General features: G+C 35.4%; 1 protein-coding gene across 1 annotated transcript in view; it reads right to left on the minus strand.

The window, feature by feature from the left end:
• Nucleotides 1-20,940, minus strand: part of MEMO1 (mediator of cell motility 1) — a 121,330-nt gene that overhangs the window by 66,857 nt on the left and 33,533 nt on the right. Inside the window, exon 2 of the mRNA XM_063078310.1 lies at nt 578-659. Within this exon, the coding sequence (XP_062934380.1) occupies nt 578-659 (82 nt within the window). The remainder of the gene's footprint in view (nt 1-577; nt 660-20,940) is intronic.

A 20,940-nucleotide genomic window follows, 5' to 3' on the forward strand; every position in this document is an offset into this window, starting at 1 on the left:
GCATGGACCTACGTGTGAGGGGTCTGGGGACCCAGTCTGTACAATGGGTTTGGAGGGTCTGAGCCCTAGCTCTGACAATATAAATGGAAACTTAGTATAACTAAAATAATGAAACATTTTGGCATTAGTTATGATTTGCCTTACTTTAGACCTCCCCAAAAATCTGTTTGCTACTCCATGTTGTACCATATTATGCTTAATATAACTTTTTCATTATAAGTTGAAAATTACCTGGATTAAAGCATATCTCTTTAATGTTTAAAATAGAACTCATTCATTTATAGCAATTATTATTGAAATCATCAAGTTTACCTAATATAAACAACACTTTCCTTTAAAAAGTCAGTTTTATTACCAAAAATAAATTTTGAAATTACTGCATCTTAGGAAATAAAGTAGCCAATTCCATTATCCTTGCATTAAAGTGAAAACCACAGGAACTATGAGAATTACGGAATATAATTTCTTCAGCTCAATATAGCATTTAGTTTTTAATTTTTGGTTCAACCTATAGATACTCGCTTTTTATTAATAATAAACGTATGAAAGATTTTAGGTAAAGACCCTTAAAACTTACGGTGCAATAATGGCTCTAGCAGGTCTTTTTGTAGACTGTACTTGTGAAAGCCAACCTTCTAGCTGTGCATTCAGCTGCGGTCCTATAAAAAGACAAAGGGCAAATTGGAGTCAGCAAAGCAGCCTACAACCATACATGGCACAAAGCCTTCAATGAACCTATGTAGGACTAAAATAGCTTAATGGGCAGCAGGATCACCAGTTTGGATGTTAATATTTGAAACTTACCAACTACAAGGTCTCTAGCAGGACATGATATGGCTGAGTACAGATTAAACAAAATTTGCTTTTATCCACTTATTTAGTCACAACTATCTTCATTCCAGAACAACAATGTGATTTACCATTTGAGGTGGTATTTAAACAAAATAAAACAGGAAGAAGACTCTAAGTATGTGTAAAGAAAATAATTGAGTGAATATGTTTTAGAGCACCACAACCTGCCTTACCTAATCACTGAAATTACATCCATGATGGTGATCGCTCCCACACCCAATGATCTTTTCTTCCAATCCCACTTCAGCTCCCCACTCCCATGATCAAACATATAACCAATAACACCACCACCTCAAAAATTTCAACTTCAAGCATCTCACTCTCTTTACTTCCTATTTTTCCAGTTCACTCCCCAAAATCTGTTGATGCCAACAGACCCTATAACTTTTTCCACTGTCCTTCATCCTCTTACTTCACTTCTTACCCAGCCTGAGACTTGACAATCCGTTACTATTATCATTCCCTCCTACGGCTTCATTCCTCTTCTCCTCTCCCCCTCCGTCATAGTCAAAACATAGTTTAAAACCAACTTTCCACTTAACGCATTACCTGTACCTGAACAGCTAAATAGGACTGAAGAGAAACACCTACATGGACTTTAAGATTATAACCATAAATTTCAGCAAACTCCTAGCAGTGGTCAGAAATCATCACATTAACCTAGAGAATTTGCTATCCCATCTTTAAGATAGAAAACTACCTCATAGCTTTCACCTTGAGCCTCAAATACCTCCTTCATCCTCTTCTCCTTTCACCTTGAGCCTCAAACACTTCCTTCGTCTCCTTCTCACTACCAGGAGATAATCATGCTTTTCATTTTGTCAAGGAAAAACAATCACAAGTAGGGTGACCAATCATCCTGGTTTGCTCAGGACTTTCCCAGTTTTAGTACTGAAAAATCCTGCATCCTAGAAACTTCTCAGTCCCAAACAAATGTGGAAATGTTAGTGACCCTAAATTCAGGAGAGAACTACTTCCATGTTCCCATCACTGTGCTTTCCCTCGTTTCAACAAATTGTCCTTGTTCCCACCAAAAGTCAAACACACTACTTCTACACTGGATCATTACATTTTCCTTACTCAAGGACTCTGCGCCCACCACCGTTAACAGTCTCCTGCACCAACTTGTCCCTTTTTACTTGATCATTACCATTAGCATGCAAATATATGATACAAGCACTAAATTTCTCTTCAACTACCACCCCATCTCTCTGGCCCCCTTAACAGCAAATTTCCTTGAAGATATGTCCTTATCTCCTTCTTACCTCACCACCCATTCTCTTTTGAAACTTTTAATCATTAAATATTTAATCATTACAAAATGATCTAGATAATAATACAACAAACACGAATGTACTTACTGTCCAAATAAATTAAATCTCAACATTCTACTTTATTTACTTAAGATTAAGAAATAAAAGAACACTTTGCTGATCCCATTATATGCCTCTCTCCTTAGAGGCAACCACTTTCTGATTTTGGTATTTATCATTCCATTATACTTTTACTGTATATGCATCCATAAATAATACATGGTATTGTTCAGCATGTTTTTAAATGTTATATAACTATACATATCCTTCTGCAACATGCTTTAGTAATTTAACGTTGTTTTTAAAATTATTCAAATTGATACACCTAGTTCTGAGTGATTCACTTTCAATGCTGCATAGTATTGTACTATATGAATATACCAAAATGTATCTATTCACTCTCCTGTTCACAGATATTTTGGTTGTTTCCAATGTTTCACTGTTAATACACAATGCTACAAGCATCTTATGAACATACGTTAAGTGTTTCTCTGGGATTTATCCAGAAGTAGAAATACTGGATCATAGGGTATATACATCTTCAACTCTAATGCAGCATTGCTAAATTGCCCACTAAAGTGGCTGGATCAATTTACACATCAGTGTTCAGGCAAATAAAAATTTTAAATAGGATGCTTAATTCTACCTTTACTCCCCCAACCCCTTTTCATAGAACATCTCTTTAGAAAACTTATAGATTCTTTCTCTGCCCATTTGAGATGTATGTAAATCTTTTTAAAAACTAAGTAAGCCACTAAGCCAGCATCCCAGGATTGCCCTTCTCAAGGACCTAGTAGCCTTCTCTTAAAAATGTGATAGTCAAGGGAGATGATACCCCCTATCTCACAGTTTCTTTGGGAGGACAGGGGCCTAACTTTGGCAAGCCACCTAGCTCCAGGTTGCAAAATTTCCTCCTGTCATAAAGAGTCCTTCTTCTTTGGATAAAGCCAATTTTTTTTTTTTTTGTCCTTTTTTGTGACCGGCCGTACCGCGCTCAGCCAGTGAGCGCACCAGCCGTCCTTATATAGGATCCGAACCCGCGGCGGGAGCACTGCTGCGCTCCCAGCACCACACTCTCCCGAGTGCGCCACGGGGTCGGCCCATAAAGCCAATTAGCTGATACTAAAAGCCACCCCAATTAACAAGTGAATTAAGGACAAACTACATTAGTATGTGACTAATGGGGCTATCAAGTCCTCTTACTTGAGCACTATTTATTATCATGAGGACATATATGTAATGGGTTGCATCTGCTTGGCTATATATATGGGTTTGGTCTTTGCAATCTTTCAGCAGATCACTTGTGATGCACATAACATTCTGCTTTAATAATTAGACGGTAAGAAAATTTTCCTTTCTCTTCTTCGTTTTTAGAGATGTTTTCTGGGGGAAGAAGGAGATTTTGGCTTTATTTCCCCAACATCAGCAACAGTTTAAAGTTCCTGTTCCCCTACATCCTTACCAATATTTGATACTGTCAGAATTTTAAATTTTTGCCAATTTGATGGATATAAAACAGTACTCCTCAGGTTTTGTTATTATTGTTGTTTAAAGAGGTATTTCACTAATATCCATTTAGATTAAGCATCTACTGATCTGGAACTCCTTCTGTATACATTTAGGACCATATACATAACCAAGTCAAGTTTAAAACAGACAGCCCATCTATAAATTGTCAAAGTACAAAAAACAGGTGTGATTCAGTGATTAAACAATGGAGTTTATCTTAAAATTTTTAATTCAACAGTTACCAAAAAGCTTGTCTTTTACCAAGGAAGGACATTTAAAACATATCACCATTTATCTGTTATCACCATCACTTCATAAAAGAAATATCCTAACATAAAAAAATATTAAGAGCACAAATTTAAGATAATCTCAATCCCTGAAACTGAATAAATTAACTCCATTTCATCAGCTTCAAGATAACATCAATGTTAAAGTGCACCATTACTTTAAGTAGCACTAAGAAAGGAAAAAAACCCTCCCAAAAGACATATGGTTTCTATCACTTAGAATTATTCTTTTATACTTATTGCTTAAAAGCTCTTTTAAGCTTATTTATACATGAATTATCATATAATACTTGTGTTTATAAAAAATACAAAAGCAAAATAAATGCAAGTATTAAAATTTTCTTCATTCTCATATTCTAATCACTAAATTGTTTTTTTACCTCAGGGTCATCAGTAATCCTTGTTTTCCAAAGTATTATCCTCTGTATTATTAACAAAATTAGTGATTCAACCTTTTTTTTAAGTGTTCATCAATTGCCTCTGAAACTCTGTTCCAAGCCACTGACATATACTGTCCAAGTCTTGACACCATCCCTTTCTTGATCTTACCAGAAAGTATCACCAGAAGACATAATTAACAGAAGGCTTCAGAAGACAATCCAGGCATGGTATGCTGTTCACAAACAGTCTTTAAATGGTAGCTGACTGAAACATCAATAGGTTGAAGTTGTATAGTCAGTCATATCCGTAGGATTAACTACCAAACTCTCATATGCACAGGCAGTGACAACTGACAATGATTTTAAGATGCATTGACAGTAAAACACATCTTTCAGAAATATTAAAACGTGGAAAAATGTACATCTTAAAATCCATGAAAAATAGCAGCATTATGAAAACTTCACTCACTTCAGTGTTCTAATATTTTTTATTTCAATGCAAAACAGTGAAAAATTCAAAGACCAGCATTTGGAAACCACTGCTTCTCACTACAATGAAAAGTATTTGAGAAGCTTTACAAACCACAAAAATCTCATCTAATTTTAAAAATAAATAACACCTCAGCAGTTTTCCCTAAAGTATGGATTCTCTATACTTCCCCTAATTCACTTTTTATAAATGAATTTCCCTTTTTTCTTTGTTTTCTGTATAAACAATTTTTTTATATTTTTGTGATAATTTTTTAAGTTGATTTTTTTTTTTTTTACATTCTAAGATGTTGTGGAGCAGTTAAGGGTGGGGGGAGAGGAGAAGGGAGAAGGAGATAGGGTGGGAGAAGGAGGAAGGAGGGGGGATGTGGTTAAAGCCCATGGCACCCCCCATTCCTGCAGGGGAGACAAGGATGCTTCCAGTGGTGACTCAGTCATTGCTGGGCTGGATGCAGTTGGGGGGGGGCTGGCTGAAGCTCTCAATCCCCCACTGCCCAGGCTCTGGAGCCCAGGGCACTTCCTGCAGCAGCGGTCGTCACTGGGCTGGATGTAGATGTCAGGGGAGGCATGGCTGAGGCCCCTAGCCCTCTCTGCTCCCTGGCTTGGAAGCTCAGGGGGCTCCTGGTTCTTGATTTCATAGGTGTTCTTTGGTGATGTGAGGCCTCTGAGTGGCTCCTTTTTTCAGCTGTTGTGGCTCCTCGCTCCTATGTGGGTCCAGAGGAACCCTGTCAGTGGTCTTGCTGGCCTGGGAGCCACCAAGGTCCAGCCACATCCAAGCAACTTCATCCAAAGGGCACAGCTGTAGCTTTTGCTGGCTCTTGCTCCATGTACTCACTAGCTCCAGACTATAAGCGGCTGGCTGGGGCTTGAAAGAGTGGGAGTGAGCCTTTCTTTCTCTCATCGTGGCTTTTCCTGCCTTCATGAACTCCGTAGGTCTCTCCTCCTCTTCCCCTGAGCTCTAGTGGCCCCAACTTGGCTGTCATTGTTTTTGTTGTTGTAAATTGGTTGATTTGTAGGAGAGGGTGATGTTGGGGACCACCTATTCTGCCATCTTGACTGGAAGCCCAAATTTCTTATCCCTATAAAATGATGCCATTAAATCCCTTGATAATGCCTGTTTATAGCACCATAACTATTTTTTAATATCTAAATATTGATTTTTGTTTGCTATTTCATTATTTTAAAACATTATTATTATCTCCTTCAGTATAAAAAAAAATTGGGGAATACAGATTAGGAATGGGGAAAACAACCACAATCTCATAATCATAAAAATCACCAAAATTAATAGTTTCCAAATTTCCTTTCCAGTCTTTAAAAAGATATATAATTCTGTAGCCTACTTTTTTAAATATAACATTACAGCATAAGCATTTCCCTATAATATAAACTCTTCAAGGATATTTTATGGCTAAATAATATTTCACTGTGTGAATGGCTCACTTCTTTCTCAAACATTACTCTTATAGGTTTCCAATTTTTTGTGCTATTATCAACAATTCTGTAATATGTATCTATTTATGCTTTTTCCATATTTAAAATTATTTCCTTCTGAGATTCTCAGAAATGGAATTACTATGTAAATCAGTATGAACCTTTATAAGATTTTGACATATTTTCAAAATGTTATCAAAAGTTTCACCCATTCATAATTGTGCACCATGCATAACCATGCCTGTTTCACCATAATCTCACCACTTTGCTCCAAATAATATTTTTTTTTTTTTTTTTTTTTTTTTTTGTCGTTTTTTTGTGACGGGCACTCAGCCAGTCAGTGCACTGGCCATTCCTATATAGGATCCGAACCCGCGGCGGGAGCGTCGCCACGCTCCCAGCGCAGCACTCTACCGTGTGCGCCACGGGCTCGGCCCTCAAATAATATTTTTAAAGATTAACTTATTTAACCCATGATCCCATTTGACAAAATTAAAATCTAATGTCTCACTCCTCACTGATATTTGGTATTTCAAAGTAAATTGAATAGTCTAGGATTTTTATAATTTTTTTTAATTTTTAATTTTGACTTCTAAGATATTCATTTTCTGCTTGGACCGTGCAATAGCAACATGATTGTTAAGTCTTCTTCCCAGCCACAAGAAGACGCATTACTAATATTTAGCAAACAACTACTATCTGTCAGTCTTTACAGAAGACAAGTCCATTTCAGCACCAAGCCTATTTCACTGCATTATGATGCTGTTTTAAATTACCCACAATCCTGAAGATTTTTACATGCTCCTGCCATTACATCTTTTTAACTAATTGGTTATGACTTTTCTTTCTTTGTACTCCTATAACAGTCAAAGAGTGATCTACAGGTCAGAATTACCTGATGTGTTTATTTAAGAAAGATGTCTAGGTCTTACCCCAGAGCTATGTCACCACAATCTGTGAGGATGGCAATCAGGAATTTTTAACAAGCTCTCCAGGTGACTCTGATAAACATTAAAATATGAGGCCCACTGCCATAAAGGAGTTTATTTGCACATGCCATATTGTCAATGAATGTAGCTAATAGACTCTGAAAGGTTTATAACTGAGATTTTCCATTATAATTAATAAATAAAAAAATCTATAAAGTAGTAACCAATAAACACATGAATTTTACCTCTAAACTACTATGAAGCCACATGTGACCTCCATTGTTTCTTAAAATTGGATCAGTTCATTTATAAGTGTTTTTGACTCACTTTTATCGATGCCTCTCCAGCTTTTCTACTCAAATAACCCTGATGAGTCTTAGAAATTAGATGATACTCAAACTCAAAAATCTCTTTTAAATTTTCTGTTTTAGGGAGGCAGGGTTAAGGAGACATCGGTAAAGGGCCACAAAAAAAGTTTATATTGTGCAATGATAAAATTTTTAAAAATTTTTTTAAGGAACTTGTTTTAGTCCAACAATTCATGAGAATATTGTGGCCTAACAATATCCATGTGTGATATTGTGAAAATATATATTTGGACTTCGTCCCCATCTCCTTGACATACAACCCCTAAAATCCTTAGAATCTCAAAGTGATAAGAGTCTTTTCATAGGCTAACAATGGCTGGCAGCCCCTAAGTAGCTTCACGATGGAGGATGGTCACAGGAAAAACCAACGTGGTACTTTCAGTCCCACCCCCCAAGCTCCAGGGAGGGGAAAGTGACTGAAGGTTAAGTTGATCACCAGTGGCCAATGATGTAATCTAATCAATCATTCCTATGTAATGAAGCCTCCATAAAACCCCAAAAGGCTTGGGTTCAGAGAGCTTACCAGACAGGGAACATGTGGGAGTTTTCACCTCTACTTGCAGGGAGGGTGATGCACCCCAACTCCACGGGGACAGAAGCTCCTGTGCGTGGGACCCTTCTACACCTCAACCTATGTATCTCTTCATCTGGCTCTTTATTTTCATCCTTTAAAATATTCTTTGTAAGGGCCAGCCCACGGCTCACTTGGGAGAGTGTGCTGCTGATAACACCAAGACCACGAGTTCAGATCCCTATATAGGGATGGCCAGTTGGCTCACCTGGGAGAGCATGGTGCTGAACACCAACCAAGTCAAGGGTTAAGATCCCCTTATCTTCTAAAAAAATTTAAAAATTTAAAAATTTAAAATTAAATAAATAAATAAATAAATAAATAATAATAAAATATATTCTTTGTAATAAATGATAAACATAAGTAACTATTTCCTTGAGTTCTGTGAATCACTCAGCAAATTAAGCAAACCCAAGGAGGGGACTGTGGGAATTATACTTGGTTGGTCAGAAGTTCCAGAGGCCTGGACTTGGGACTGGCATCTAGATTGGGGTGGGGGGGTGTGCTGGGGACTGAGCCCTCAACCTGTGGGATCTGATGCTATCTGCATGTAGTGTTGCAATTGAATTGGAGGGAACCCTGATGGGGCCCACTGTTGAGTTGGTTACTTAACTGCCACTGGGGAGAAATCCCCATACATTTGAACACAGAAGTAGGTCTTCCATGTTGATGATTGTTGTTGAGTAAGAAATATGAAACTGGATCATAAAAAGGAACCACCTAAAGTGATACAAATGCTTGAAGTTGGGTCCACAATACTTGCTTAATGCAGATCAAAACAGGAATAATTATTTTCTTCCAATTGCAGCTAGCACATTTCTTTTTTCTTTTGTTTCTTTGGGTTACAATCAGCCAGTTGATACTAGTGAATACGGATCATTTGGAACCAAATCCTAAAACATAATCTCTGGAAAAATAAAACAAGTCTGTCTTACTGGAAAGAATCAGGACTAGGATAACACTTCCCACACAAGGTAACACTTCTCATGCAATTGCTAAAAAAATAAAAGTTTAAGATAAAAGGAAAAGTTAGAATTTTCACTTTTCATATATTTCCACTACAAAACAATTTTGTAGACATTACCACATTCTCACCCTATTCTGTGCAATACAGACTACCTTTTTAAGAGTTTTCACTCACAAAGTTTGATCAGAAAAAGGGAATCAAGCCCAGTAGACTACACAAAATGAAATGTGATAAAAGAGGTTGTAATGATCACACGAGTGAACTGATAGAACAAAAGATATGAAACAATCTAAGTGTCCATCAAAAAAGAAAATAGTTAAATAAATTATGGCGGATCTACAAAGTAGAATATTAAGCAATTGAAAAAGAATGAGGCAAAATTTAATGAACCCCTATGGAAGATCTTTTAATTGAGGGGAAAAAAAGAAAGCATAATATAAAATAGAAGGTACAATACATTGCCATTTTTGTTTGTGCATACATACCACAGGTAATTATGCAGTGGTTTATATTTATGTAGAATATCTCTGAACAAACACAAAAGATATGTGTAACAATGACTGCATCCTGAAAAGGGAACTGAAAGAAAAACTTTACTTTTAATTGTAGACCACTTTGTATCTTTTGCATTTTGCACTATGTATACATATTACCTATCCAAAACTTAAGTAATTAAAAAATATGGTGCAGTCTAATAACAGAATACCATGAAGTTATAAACAATGATGCTGTCCACATATGTTTATTGGCATGGAAAAAAAGCCTATAAATGCTAAACCTAGCTAACAAGTCATTGTTAGGTCTAAGACAATACCTACATTAATGATCTAGTTTAAAATAAATAAAACTAACCTGTTAAGAATTGCTATGTAACCAAAAACTATAATTACAGTAATTAGGATATATATGGACCAATTTGACAAGGTTTCCCTACTAGCAAAAAGCGATTTCCTCTAATCATCAAGTCAAAGGTATACCTGTTCCCCAATGTTCATCGCAGCACTCTTTACAATAGCCAAGAGTTGGAACCAGCCCAAATGTCCATCATCAGATGAGTGGATACGGAAAATGTGGTACATCTACACAATGGAATACTACTCAGCTATAAAAACGAATGAAATACTGCCATTTGCAACAACATGGATGGCCCTCAAGAGAATTATATTAAGTGAAACAAGTCAGGCACAGAAAGAGAAATACCACATGTTCTCACTTATTGGTGGGAGCTAAAAATTAATATATAAATTCACACACACACACACACACACACACACACACACACACACACACACACACACACACACACACACAAAAAACCGGGGGGGGGAAGAAGATATAACAACCACAATTACTTGAAGTTGATACGACAAGCAAACAGAAAGGACATTGTTGGGGGGGAGGGGGGAGGGAGGAGGGAGGGAGGTTTTGGTGATGGGGAGCAATAATCAGCCACAATGTATATCGACAAGATAAAATTTAAAAAAAATAAATAAAAAATAAAAAATAAAAAAAGCGATTTCCTCTTTTTACTCCACTTCCCTAATGTCCATTACCAAATTTCTAGTAGACAGAATAAAAGAACAATGAAACGCTCTAGAAAAGAATGATCTGGAAGAGTCAAGACAAACTCCTTATTAATATTTTTCTTTATAATTTTTCTCTAGTGAACAAAATGTAATAGTTTCAACAGTTTTTTTTTTTTTTTGTCTAGCAAGGGTCTTAGTTATTCTCCACTCTGTCTTCTTCAGCATTACCAGATAATCTAGAGAAGTCAAATTGCCTTTGAAGTAATTAATTACAATGCAATTTTTGTCTTTGTGCTTTTGTTGTGGCATGTTGAGGCCTGTTTCCTTCTTTCACTCAGCACTGACACTGCATGTGCCAGCTCATCCATCTAAAGAATGTTTCTGATTTAGCAACCATAAAGTGAAGACAAAAAGAATCCCAGAAAGCTCTTCCGTTATAACTGACCAGGAAACATGCCTAATGTAGACTGAGATGGGAAATAGTCATTCCAGGTATCAGATATGCAGAAAACAAAAAGGTAGCCAGGCATAATAGCCATCATGATAAAAGGCTTTCCAGGGAATTCTGACATTGATAACTTAGGGGGAAAGATAAGTTCGGAAGTCAAGGTATACAGTTAAACATAAAATTTGAGCTGTAGGTATGAATCCACTTCGCCAAACCCTGTCCATGTCTCTTTGGACTGTTTTTAGTAACAGCAAACGTGTTAACATGTAAAAGCTGCCCAGTTTGAAGTGGTCTCTCTCAAATTGCCAGGCAATCATACTAGAAAAGTTTTGAGAAGTTCAGCCATGCTCAGGCTCTAGCACCTTTAAGAGGCCATAGACAATGACACTGGCACCTTCTTTCAAACAACAGCCACCACAAAACTTCTTTTAAAGTAATAAAAACTCCCTCCCAAAACCCTCAGTATAGGCCAATTCTGTAAATTAATCAATTAAATAAATAACCACTCAATCAACCTTAATTCCATAAGCCAGCATTTCCCAACCTACATTAATCAAAGTTAGTATAGAACTTTGTGCCTAAATAAATTGGAGGGGGGTGAGTAAAAGAGTCAATGACTAAATCTAGTGGCTAGATGAATGACAGTACCAGTACCAATGACAAAATTAAGGAAGACCATGGTGTTGGTCCTAAAATGAAGAATGATTTTGGACACACTGAAAGTTATAGGAAACAACAAGACAAAGATGTCCAGTTGGCAAAGAGAGACCCTTAAGTCCAGGAAAAGGGAGCGAGAACAGAAACAGAAATTTGAGAGTCATTTAACCTTAATCCAAAAGTACATTTCTGAAAGATAAACAATTTCTAAGATTTTTTTCTACACATTCACATTAAATATATATTACAGGCTAAAGATCCTGTAGCCAGCTCTATAGAACTCAAGCCAGTTATTTCATGTTAAAAAGGAGAGTGATAAAAAAAAAAAAAAAAAAAAAGGAGAGTGATAATTAAAAATAATAGTATTTGGTATTTGTAGGATAGCTTTCATCTATGGACATCAAAGCAACTTTTAAATATCTATTAATTATGGCCTTTCTAAACTATCCTGTTTACTGTAGCAGAATACAAGCATGAACAGGATTACACTGTACCCTGATGACATGCAAAATATAATTTAAAACATTTGTGATTAATATTCAATAATTATAATAAATTTGGATATAATAACAAGGTATTTTGGATAAAGTACTTCAGAATGAAAAGTAAAATCTTCTCAATTTAAATTTCAGTAACTGTCATCCAGAAAAATTCAGAAAAGGACCAAATTTTTTAATTCTATTAAGGAAAAAGGTTGGTAAGCAAACACTATGAACAAGGTAACAAATGCAAAAAAAAAGCATACCATTTTCAGCTAACTTAGATATACCTGATGCTCCATTCAAAAAAGAAGCAACAATATGGCAGAAAAAACTCCAAACTGTGAGGACAGAAAAAGCAGAATTTATAGTGCATCTACAATGTGCCAGGCACACTACCAGGTTCTTTAAAATATGCTATCTTGATTAACTGTCATAGTAATCCTATGATATAGTTATTATTATTATACAAGCTCACGAATAAAAAAATGAGGTTTCCTCAAGGTCATACAGCTAATGACAATATCTTGGCTAACTGTCACAGTAATCCTATGACACAGTTACTATTAAACAAGCATAAAATAAACCCAAAAAATAAAAACAAAAAAGGTTTCCTCAAGGTCATACAACTAATGGCAATACCAAAATTCTGAGCCATGTTGGTCTGACTCTGAACTGTGGCATTGGTTCTCCCACTACACCACACTAAAAGGCAAGCAATCTAGGCTCTAGCCCTAAGCTTTCCCACTAACCAGATCTGGGCCTCAATTTCCTTTTCTGTAAAATGAAGAGGGTAAACTCAATTATGTCTGTAATTTTAGGTTACTGTAATATACTAAGAGGTAGAACTGTTTAGGTGGATGCTTAAAGAAGATAATTATAAATTGCATCTATGCATTTTACTAGGTATGACTCTGTGCTATCAGCTTTCATTCAATCTATACTTCTATCAAGTGTTTTATCAGAAACTAAGAAACAACAACATGGCAGTGACAGAGGAGACACCAAGAACCTCTTTCCCAAAAGTAAGAAAATATATATATATATATATATATATACATTTTTTTTTTTTTTTTTTGTCGTTTTTTCGTGACCGGCACTCAGCCAGTGAGTGCACCGGTCATTCCTATATAGGATCCGAACCCGTGGTGGGAGCGTCGCCGCGCTCCAAGCGCAGCACTCTACCGAGTGCGCCACGGGCTCGGCCCAAGAAAATATATTTTAAAATGAAGTATATAGACAATTTAATGACCTTTAAGAAATTACCTTTTCTGATTAAAACAATACTGAAGCAAACACTTTAAAGTAAAGGCTTGAAAATTATAAATTTCAAATGTATTTTCATCATCAAAAGAATCATCAGAGGGCATTTATTAATTGCCAACATTATTTAGAAGACTATGATTTTTACTTTAAGAGAGTAAAGATCAGGGCTCCTTGGAAAAATGGTGGGTTCCACATCTGGGGCAGGAAACATACAAAATGAGCCTAGAACATCTTATATCAGATATGATGGTTATCTTTGTGTGTCAACCTGACTGGGCCACAGGGTGCCCAGACATTGGCTCTCCCATTTCTCAGAGCTTCAGACTCATACTGAAACTATACCATCAGCTCTCCCAGGTCTCCAGCTTGCCAACTGCAGATTTAGGGGGTTATCAGACTCCATAATCACATGAGCCAATTCCTTATAATAAATGTTTTTTAATATATAGATAGACAGACACACTTTATTAGTTCTGTTTCTCTGGAGAACACTAACTGATATACCAGGAAGAAATAAAGCTATCAAAGACTATTATGGCAATGTCAAAAGGACTCAGAAGCTGGCTGGTTAGCTCAACTGGTTACAGCACAGTGTTATAAAACCAAGGTCAAAGATTCAGATCCCCATACTCATCAGCCACCCAATAAAAAAAAAAAGTATTCAGGAGCCATCTTAAAGAGGCTTCCACGGGTTAAAGACGGAACAATCTAACTATCTTTTAAATCTATGAGTTCACAATGACACTTGAAAAAAATATATACGCTGGTTACCTTTGGATGATAGTAAGGAAACAAAGTCATTTTTTGGAAAACTGATAAAGAAAAAAGATCAAGCATTATTTATCCTGCTGTTTTTATATAAGCTGTTCTTTTGGGTAACCAAATTGTTGAGGATGGGAATTATCCCTTTAGAGAAATATTGCAGATAATAAATAGAGGTAAAATAATAAAATATCACCACTTTGCAAGTCCTAATGAATTAATAGATCTAAACAATGTTCATGAATGGCTGTCAACATCACCAAAAAGAGATAACCAGACATTCCCTTTTTCCTGACAAAAAAAAAAAAAGCCTGAATCTCATCAAGTCTCTAAACCTGTGTCATTCAACAGGAGTCACTAACCACACATGGCTACTGGGCACTTGAAATACAGCTAATCCTAACTGAGGTGTGCTATAAGTGTAAAATACATATTTCTAAGATTTAGCACCCCCCCAAAAAATGTAATATATACCTCACTAATTATATTGATTACATGTTGAAATGAAAACATTTTAGATATACTAGATCAAATTGAATATATTATTAAAACCAATTTCACCTGTTTCTTTTTGCTTTTTTTTTTTTTAAGTGAATACCAAAAAAAAATTCAAATTACACATTTGGCTTGAATTTATGGCTTGCATTATACTTATATTGACATTGATGCTCTAGATCAAATTACCAATTTTTATAGAATTCATGGGACAGAAAAACATGTCAAACATCCAGGCCACGGGGAACTTCTAAAAGTCAAAAGACCCAGCTTCTTTCAAAAAAAATTTTTAAATAATTTTAAATGATGAGAAAAGAGTAAGATGGAAGTGAAATGTGTACATTTAAAAAGACTTAAGAGATATATCAACCAATTATAATGTATGGGGCCTCTATGAATCAGACTTAAGCAGTTTAAAAAGAAATTATGACAATCAGGAAAATGATCTAAGTGGATGAGAATAAATTATTGTTTTTATAGCACTAATAATATCGTAGTTCTGTTTTAAATGTTTAAAAAACAATTTCTATCTTTTAGAGCTATGTACTGAAATGTTTACAGATAAAATGATAGCTAGGATCTGTGTCAAAGTAATGTGATGGGGAAAAAATGTTGGGAGGTAACTGTAAGGGGGTAGAGATGAAACAAGTTGGCCACAGGATAACAATTTTGTAGTTCAGTGATAGGTAAATGGGGAGTTCATTATACTATTCTTTCCACTTTTGTACAATCAAAGAATATTAGAGCTGGAAAGAACTGCAGAAAGTAGATGGCAAATGTGAGGGAAAGAAATGTAGATAAAACCACAAATTCCTGGGTGTATATGACTCAAACAAAATTCTGAGTTTAAGTTTCCTCATCTATAAAAATGAGCATACAACACTCACCTTATATGGTATGGTTAAGCATTAAATGGAATAACACATATAAAACATGTTTGCTAAAAGCCAACTCTTCACTCTTTCCTAAAGTACTAAACAAACACAAGCTCAAATGGTCCAATCTCTTCATTTAAAAAGTGAGAAAACTAAAGAAAATCCTAAAAAGTTTACATGTTATCATGTCTTTCTTCGTACCATCCCTACATTTCCAGTTAATACACTATAAACAGCTCTGTGTAGCCCCCATGCTTAAATAGAGACTTTTTTGAAGAAGCACAATATTTTACAAGTTTAGGACTCACCAGCCAGTTAAGTTATTACTACTGGATATTTGGTGATCTGTCATTAGAGTTCCAAGTAGACAACCTTTTCCTGAATAATGCATGGTACTTACAACATTTTTCTTTAATAATTATTTGCCATTTAAACTAGGCCTGGTATTCATATGCCAAAGAAAGCTAAACCACTTGATGCTAGCTCTTCATGCATTTCAAGGATCTCACATATACTGATTTTAGCTAAAATTTATTAAAAATTTAAGTCTGAAACCTTTGGAAAGCATACTGTATCTAGGAGAAAACAACCTTACCTAGTAAAATGTTGCCACTTTTGTAAATGGTGTCAAAGGTTATTCTGGGGTGTTATATTATGGATACTTTGTCATCTCTATACTTTTCCTATATTTTTCTATAATAACCACATATTTTTACAATTAAAAAAGCAAGCTCTGTATAGGATATACAAATATAGAATAGTACAGGACTTCATTCTTTACAGAAAACTGAAACAACAATGCATACTAAAATGTTTTGTAGTTATTGATATAATTTCATTAAATGACAATTGCTGTGTAAGAGATATTAATAGGTCCCAATAATTTAGCAACCAATAGTCAGTAGTTAATTTTTTTTTTTTTTAAAGATGACCGGTAAGGGGATCTCAACCCTTGGCTTGGTGTTGTCAACACCACGCTCAGCTAGTGAGCCAACCGGCCATCCCTATATAGGATCCGAACCCGTGGCCTTGGTGTTATCAGCATCACAACTCTCCCGAGTGAGCCACGGGCCGGCCCGTCAGTAGTTATTTTTAATAGAAATATGGTTCCTTAATAAAACTTAATAATTTTTTTAAAATGTGTTAGAGTTTAGCAAACGGTGTTTTAAATTTGGGTTGTTGTTTATATAGTCAGAGTACCAAAAGTAGTTATTGCAAAATTACTGTTATGACCTCCATCCTCGAATATTACCTTGGAGAGCCATCCATCTGAAGCCTCAGAAGAATGAGGGATTGACCAGGAAGCCTAGCCAATAAAAATCAAAACTCATCATTGCCAACCAAGAGTCAGGAGTACCGCCTACATGTCTCGGTCTGGTTCAAGAATCACTTAGAACAGAATCAGCTGCTGTGTTTCATAAAAATTAAGACCCCCAAAGGCTAACCCAGAAAGACTGAACCAGAATCTCCAGGAGACTTCCTGAACCACCAAACATCTCCGAGCCAGTATCCTCATCCATAAAAGAAGGAATGACGAAAATCCTTTTATATATATATGAAAATATAAGGACAGGACCTAGCACACAACAGCACCTCAAAGATTATTTCTTCCTTATAAGCCTTAAATATCTCCCCCAGCCAACCCATGAAATGGTCTCATATCATTTAAACAGTTCCAGGTATCTCATCTTGTGAAGTAATCCTAGTTTCTGTTTCTACCTCACTTGGCAATAAGATGTATCTACTGAGCTGAGCTCCTTCTTGCATCAACTAACACCAAGGGGCCCAGGGCTGCCTATACCTAGGCAGCACTGACTGCAAAGAGCTTCGACCCTGAGATCCCCAACTGCTTGGGCAGTCCCATGCCGATCTCCTGAACTGGTCTCTAAATCTTGCACTACCTGTGACTCCTGAAAGTATGAGCAGATTTCTAGTATTATGGAAACCTCCTGGTAGCAAACCCTCCAGTGATTTAACAGACAGCCTCTGTTCTATTAGTAACCAAACTGTAGAGTGACAAGTTCTCCAAAAAGTATCTCAGATTAATTGCAAAATAGACCTCCTTCTCTTTCAATTTTATCTCCCTGATTACAAAACTACCGTCCTACTCCATATGCTTGCATTCCAAACTCCACACTTCCCCCAAAATTCCTGACATATAAACTGAGTGTTCTATTTGTTTCACAATTCAATGTCTATTTGTGGTTTTTTCCATCTGAATTTCAGTGTCAATGTTTTCCATCATAGATAGAATTTTAGATAGTAAATAAGTTCTCTATCTAAACAGAACACTTCCATGTCAAATTTTTAACTCCTTCTCATAAAACACAAAATACTGAAAAGATCTGATTCAGTTTATAGCATATTTATAAAAAGTTTAAATTTTAGGGATGGCTGGTTAGCTAAGTTGGTTAGAGTGTGGTGCTGTTAACACCAAGGTCCAGGGTTCAATCCCTGTACCAGCCAGCTGCTAAAAAAATAATAAATAAAATAAAATAAAAAATAAAGTGTACAAAATTTTAAATTTTAAACTAAAAAGTTAGAAAAATATTGGTTGAAGGAGAGAACAGAACTGAAGTTACCAGAGGTGGGAAAGGGGAAGGGAGAGAGAGGTAAGGGAGGAATTGGTAAAGGGCTGTGAAAAATAATTAGATTGTACAATGTTGAATATACTAATTATCCTGATTTGAGTATCACATATTGCACACAGATATTGACATTCAACCCTGCTGCACCCAACAGACAAGTACAATAAACTATGTTTCAATAAAAAAAAAGAAAAAGAAAAAATATTGGTTGATAAGGTACTAAAAAATGTAAAACACCAAACAAGTTGATAAAGTAGACCATCTTATGGCATAATATACTTTATTAATAGTTACTAATAATGTGATGTTACATAAATGTTAAAGATCATTCAATTTTCCTAATACTGTGTATCCCTTACAGAGGAAAAGCTAGTTACTATTTCCAGTTAGCTATTTAATAAATAAGCCTATACTAAATACACAAGAAACTCTCTGACAGGATTCCTAATCTCCAATATTTCAGTAGAAAATTGTACATGCCAGAATTAACTGTTAAGTGAATTAAACAGGCTACAAAGATACATATAAAAAAAGATCCCATTTTTACACACAGGCATAGAAAAAAAGTTAAGAAAGGTGATATTAGTATTACAGAGGATTTATTTCAGCTTCATATTCATCTATATTTTCTAAAGTTTCTTTAACATATCTGAATGTAATAAAAACAACACTTCATTTTTCTTTCATAACTTTCAACAGCCCTCTCTCTGAAGAGAGGCACAATTCTGTTCCTGTGCCCACACCACACTTTTACATTCAGCATAGTAATCATCTTATTGTATCTGAAAATGGAGCTTGTTTAAAAGAGATCATTCTAGTTTAATTAATTTCAACCTGTTTCATATTTCCAACAATAGTACCAGCCAGCCACCAAAAAAAAAGCACATATTTCAGCCAACTACCCAGGCAGTTTTATAGTTAAGTTTTTTTATTGATTCATGCATTTAATCATATATTTATTAAACACCCATTCTATGCTAGCCCCTGTTACAAAGCCTGGCTTCCTAATGAGTACTGAAGCAATTGTTACCTTTCCTGACCAAACTCTACAGCTCTCGTTCACACTCAAAATGCAGTATCATTCCCACCAGGATCAAGCAAAAAACACTGCAGATGCACAAGCAATACTCCATGTTAACATTACTGACCACTCTGGCTCATCTGAAACATTGCAGGTTCAAAGCTACTTCAAATAATTACCTACTAACCAGACCAAAATAGTTTAACTCTCTCCAAACCCCATTGTAAAATTTTGCCTTTGTTACATTTTCAGATGTTTTAATTTACTCATTGATTTATTAATATTGATGCTAATAACGTATCCTGCAAATAGTAAGAATACTCTGTTAAACTGTAAAGATTGCAGACCCTTCTTTCTTGGGTATAAACCTAAGATACTTAGAAAGATGTTAAGTATAGACATCAAGTATGACCAAAACCAAGCACAGGGAAGACTCAATAATATAAAATTGTGTCAGGTAAGTCTTACACCACAAGATTCAGAAAGGTACAGACTAGTACAGACTAGTACAAAATTATGTATGTAACACTTTTTTTTAATAATAATTTTTCTCTTAAATGTTTCTGTAACTGATATAGCAAACAGGTGGTCTGGGAGTCTGATGAACCTAAAGCTATCTGAATTGATGTATAGTAAATCCCATAAGTACAAAGCCACTTTCAGATGTCGTACTTCTCATTTCTTTCCAATTCTTCCATCTCTGAAGCAACTGAAAAAAACTGGACTGTGTTAGAAATACACCAAATCAAGAAATAATCTAATAAGAAAAAAATTAAAAGCTCTGTTTAAAAACTAATTTTAATAAGTCTGGTGTTCTAGGCTGACTAGAGCTAATATTATATTGTATATTTCTCAATACCTAGAAAAGAGGACCTTGACCATAATCACCACAAAGAAAAAATATTTAGGTGATGGGTATGCTATCTACCCTAAGTGAGTCATTGTATAATATATACATGTATTGAAACAACACTGTCCCCCCAAAGTATGCATAATTAAAAATAAATTAAAATTTTAAAAAGAGTAAAAACTAATTTAATGGAGAAATTACTAATGACCTTAAAGAAATGAAAAGGATTATAAGAGAATACTATGAACAACTGCGTGCCAACAAATTAGATAACCTAGACAAAATGGACAAATTCCTAGACACACAAACTACCAGAATTGACTCAAGAACAGAAAATCTGAACACATCTTTAACAAGAGACTAATGCAATAATCAAAACCTCCCAGAAAAGAAAAGCCCTGGACCAGATGGTTTCACTGGTGAATTCCACCAATTATTAGTAAAGGAATTAACACCAATACTTTTCAAACTCTTTGAAAAAGAGGAGAAAACACTTCCTAACTCATTCCATGAGGCCAACATAACCCTGATAACAAAGTTAAAAACATCACAAGAAAATAAAACTATAAAACTATATCTCTTATTAATATAGATACAAAAATCCTCAACAAAATTCTAGCAAGCCAAATCCAGCAACGTATTAAAAGGATATGCACCACAACCAATTGGGATTTACCCCAGGAATGCAAGGGTAATACAACATATAAAAATCAAGCAATGTGACACGCCACAATAATAGAATGAAAGAAAAAGACATGATCATGTTACCTGACACGGAAAAGCATTTGATAAAATCCAGTGATAAAAACACCCTAGGAATAGAAGGAAATTTCCACACGCTAATAAAGAGCATTTATGAGAAAACCCACAGCTA

Source organism: Cynocephalus volans, chromosome 14 (genome assembly GCF_027409185.1).
Source record: "Cynocephalus volans isolate mCynVol1 chromosome 14, mCynVol1.pri, whole genome shotgun sequence".
In the NCBI taxonomy this organism is placed as follows: Eukaryota; Metazoa; Chordata; class Mammalia; order Dermoptera; family Cynocephalidae; genus Cynocephalus; species Cynocephalus volans.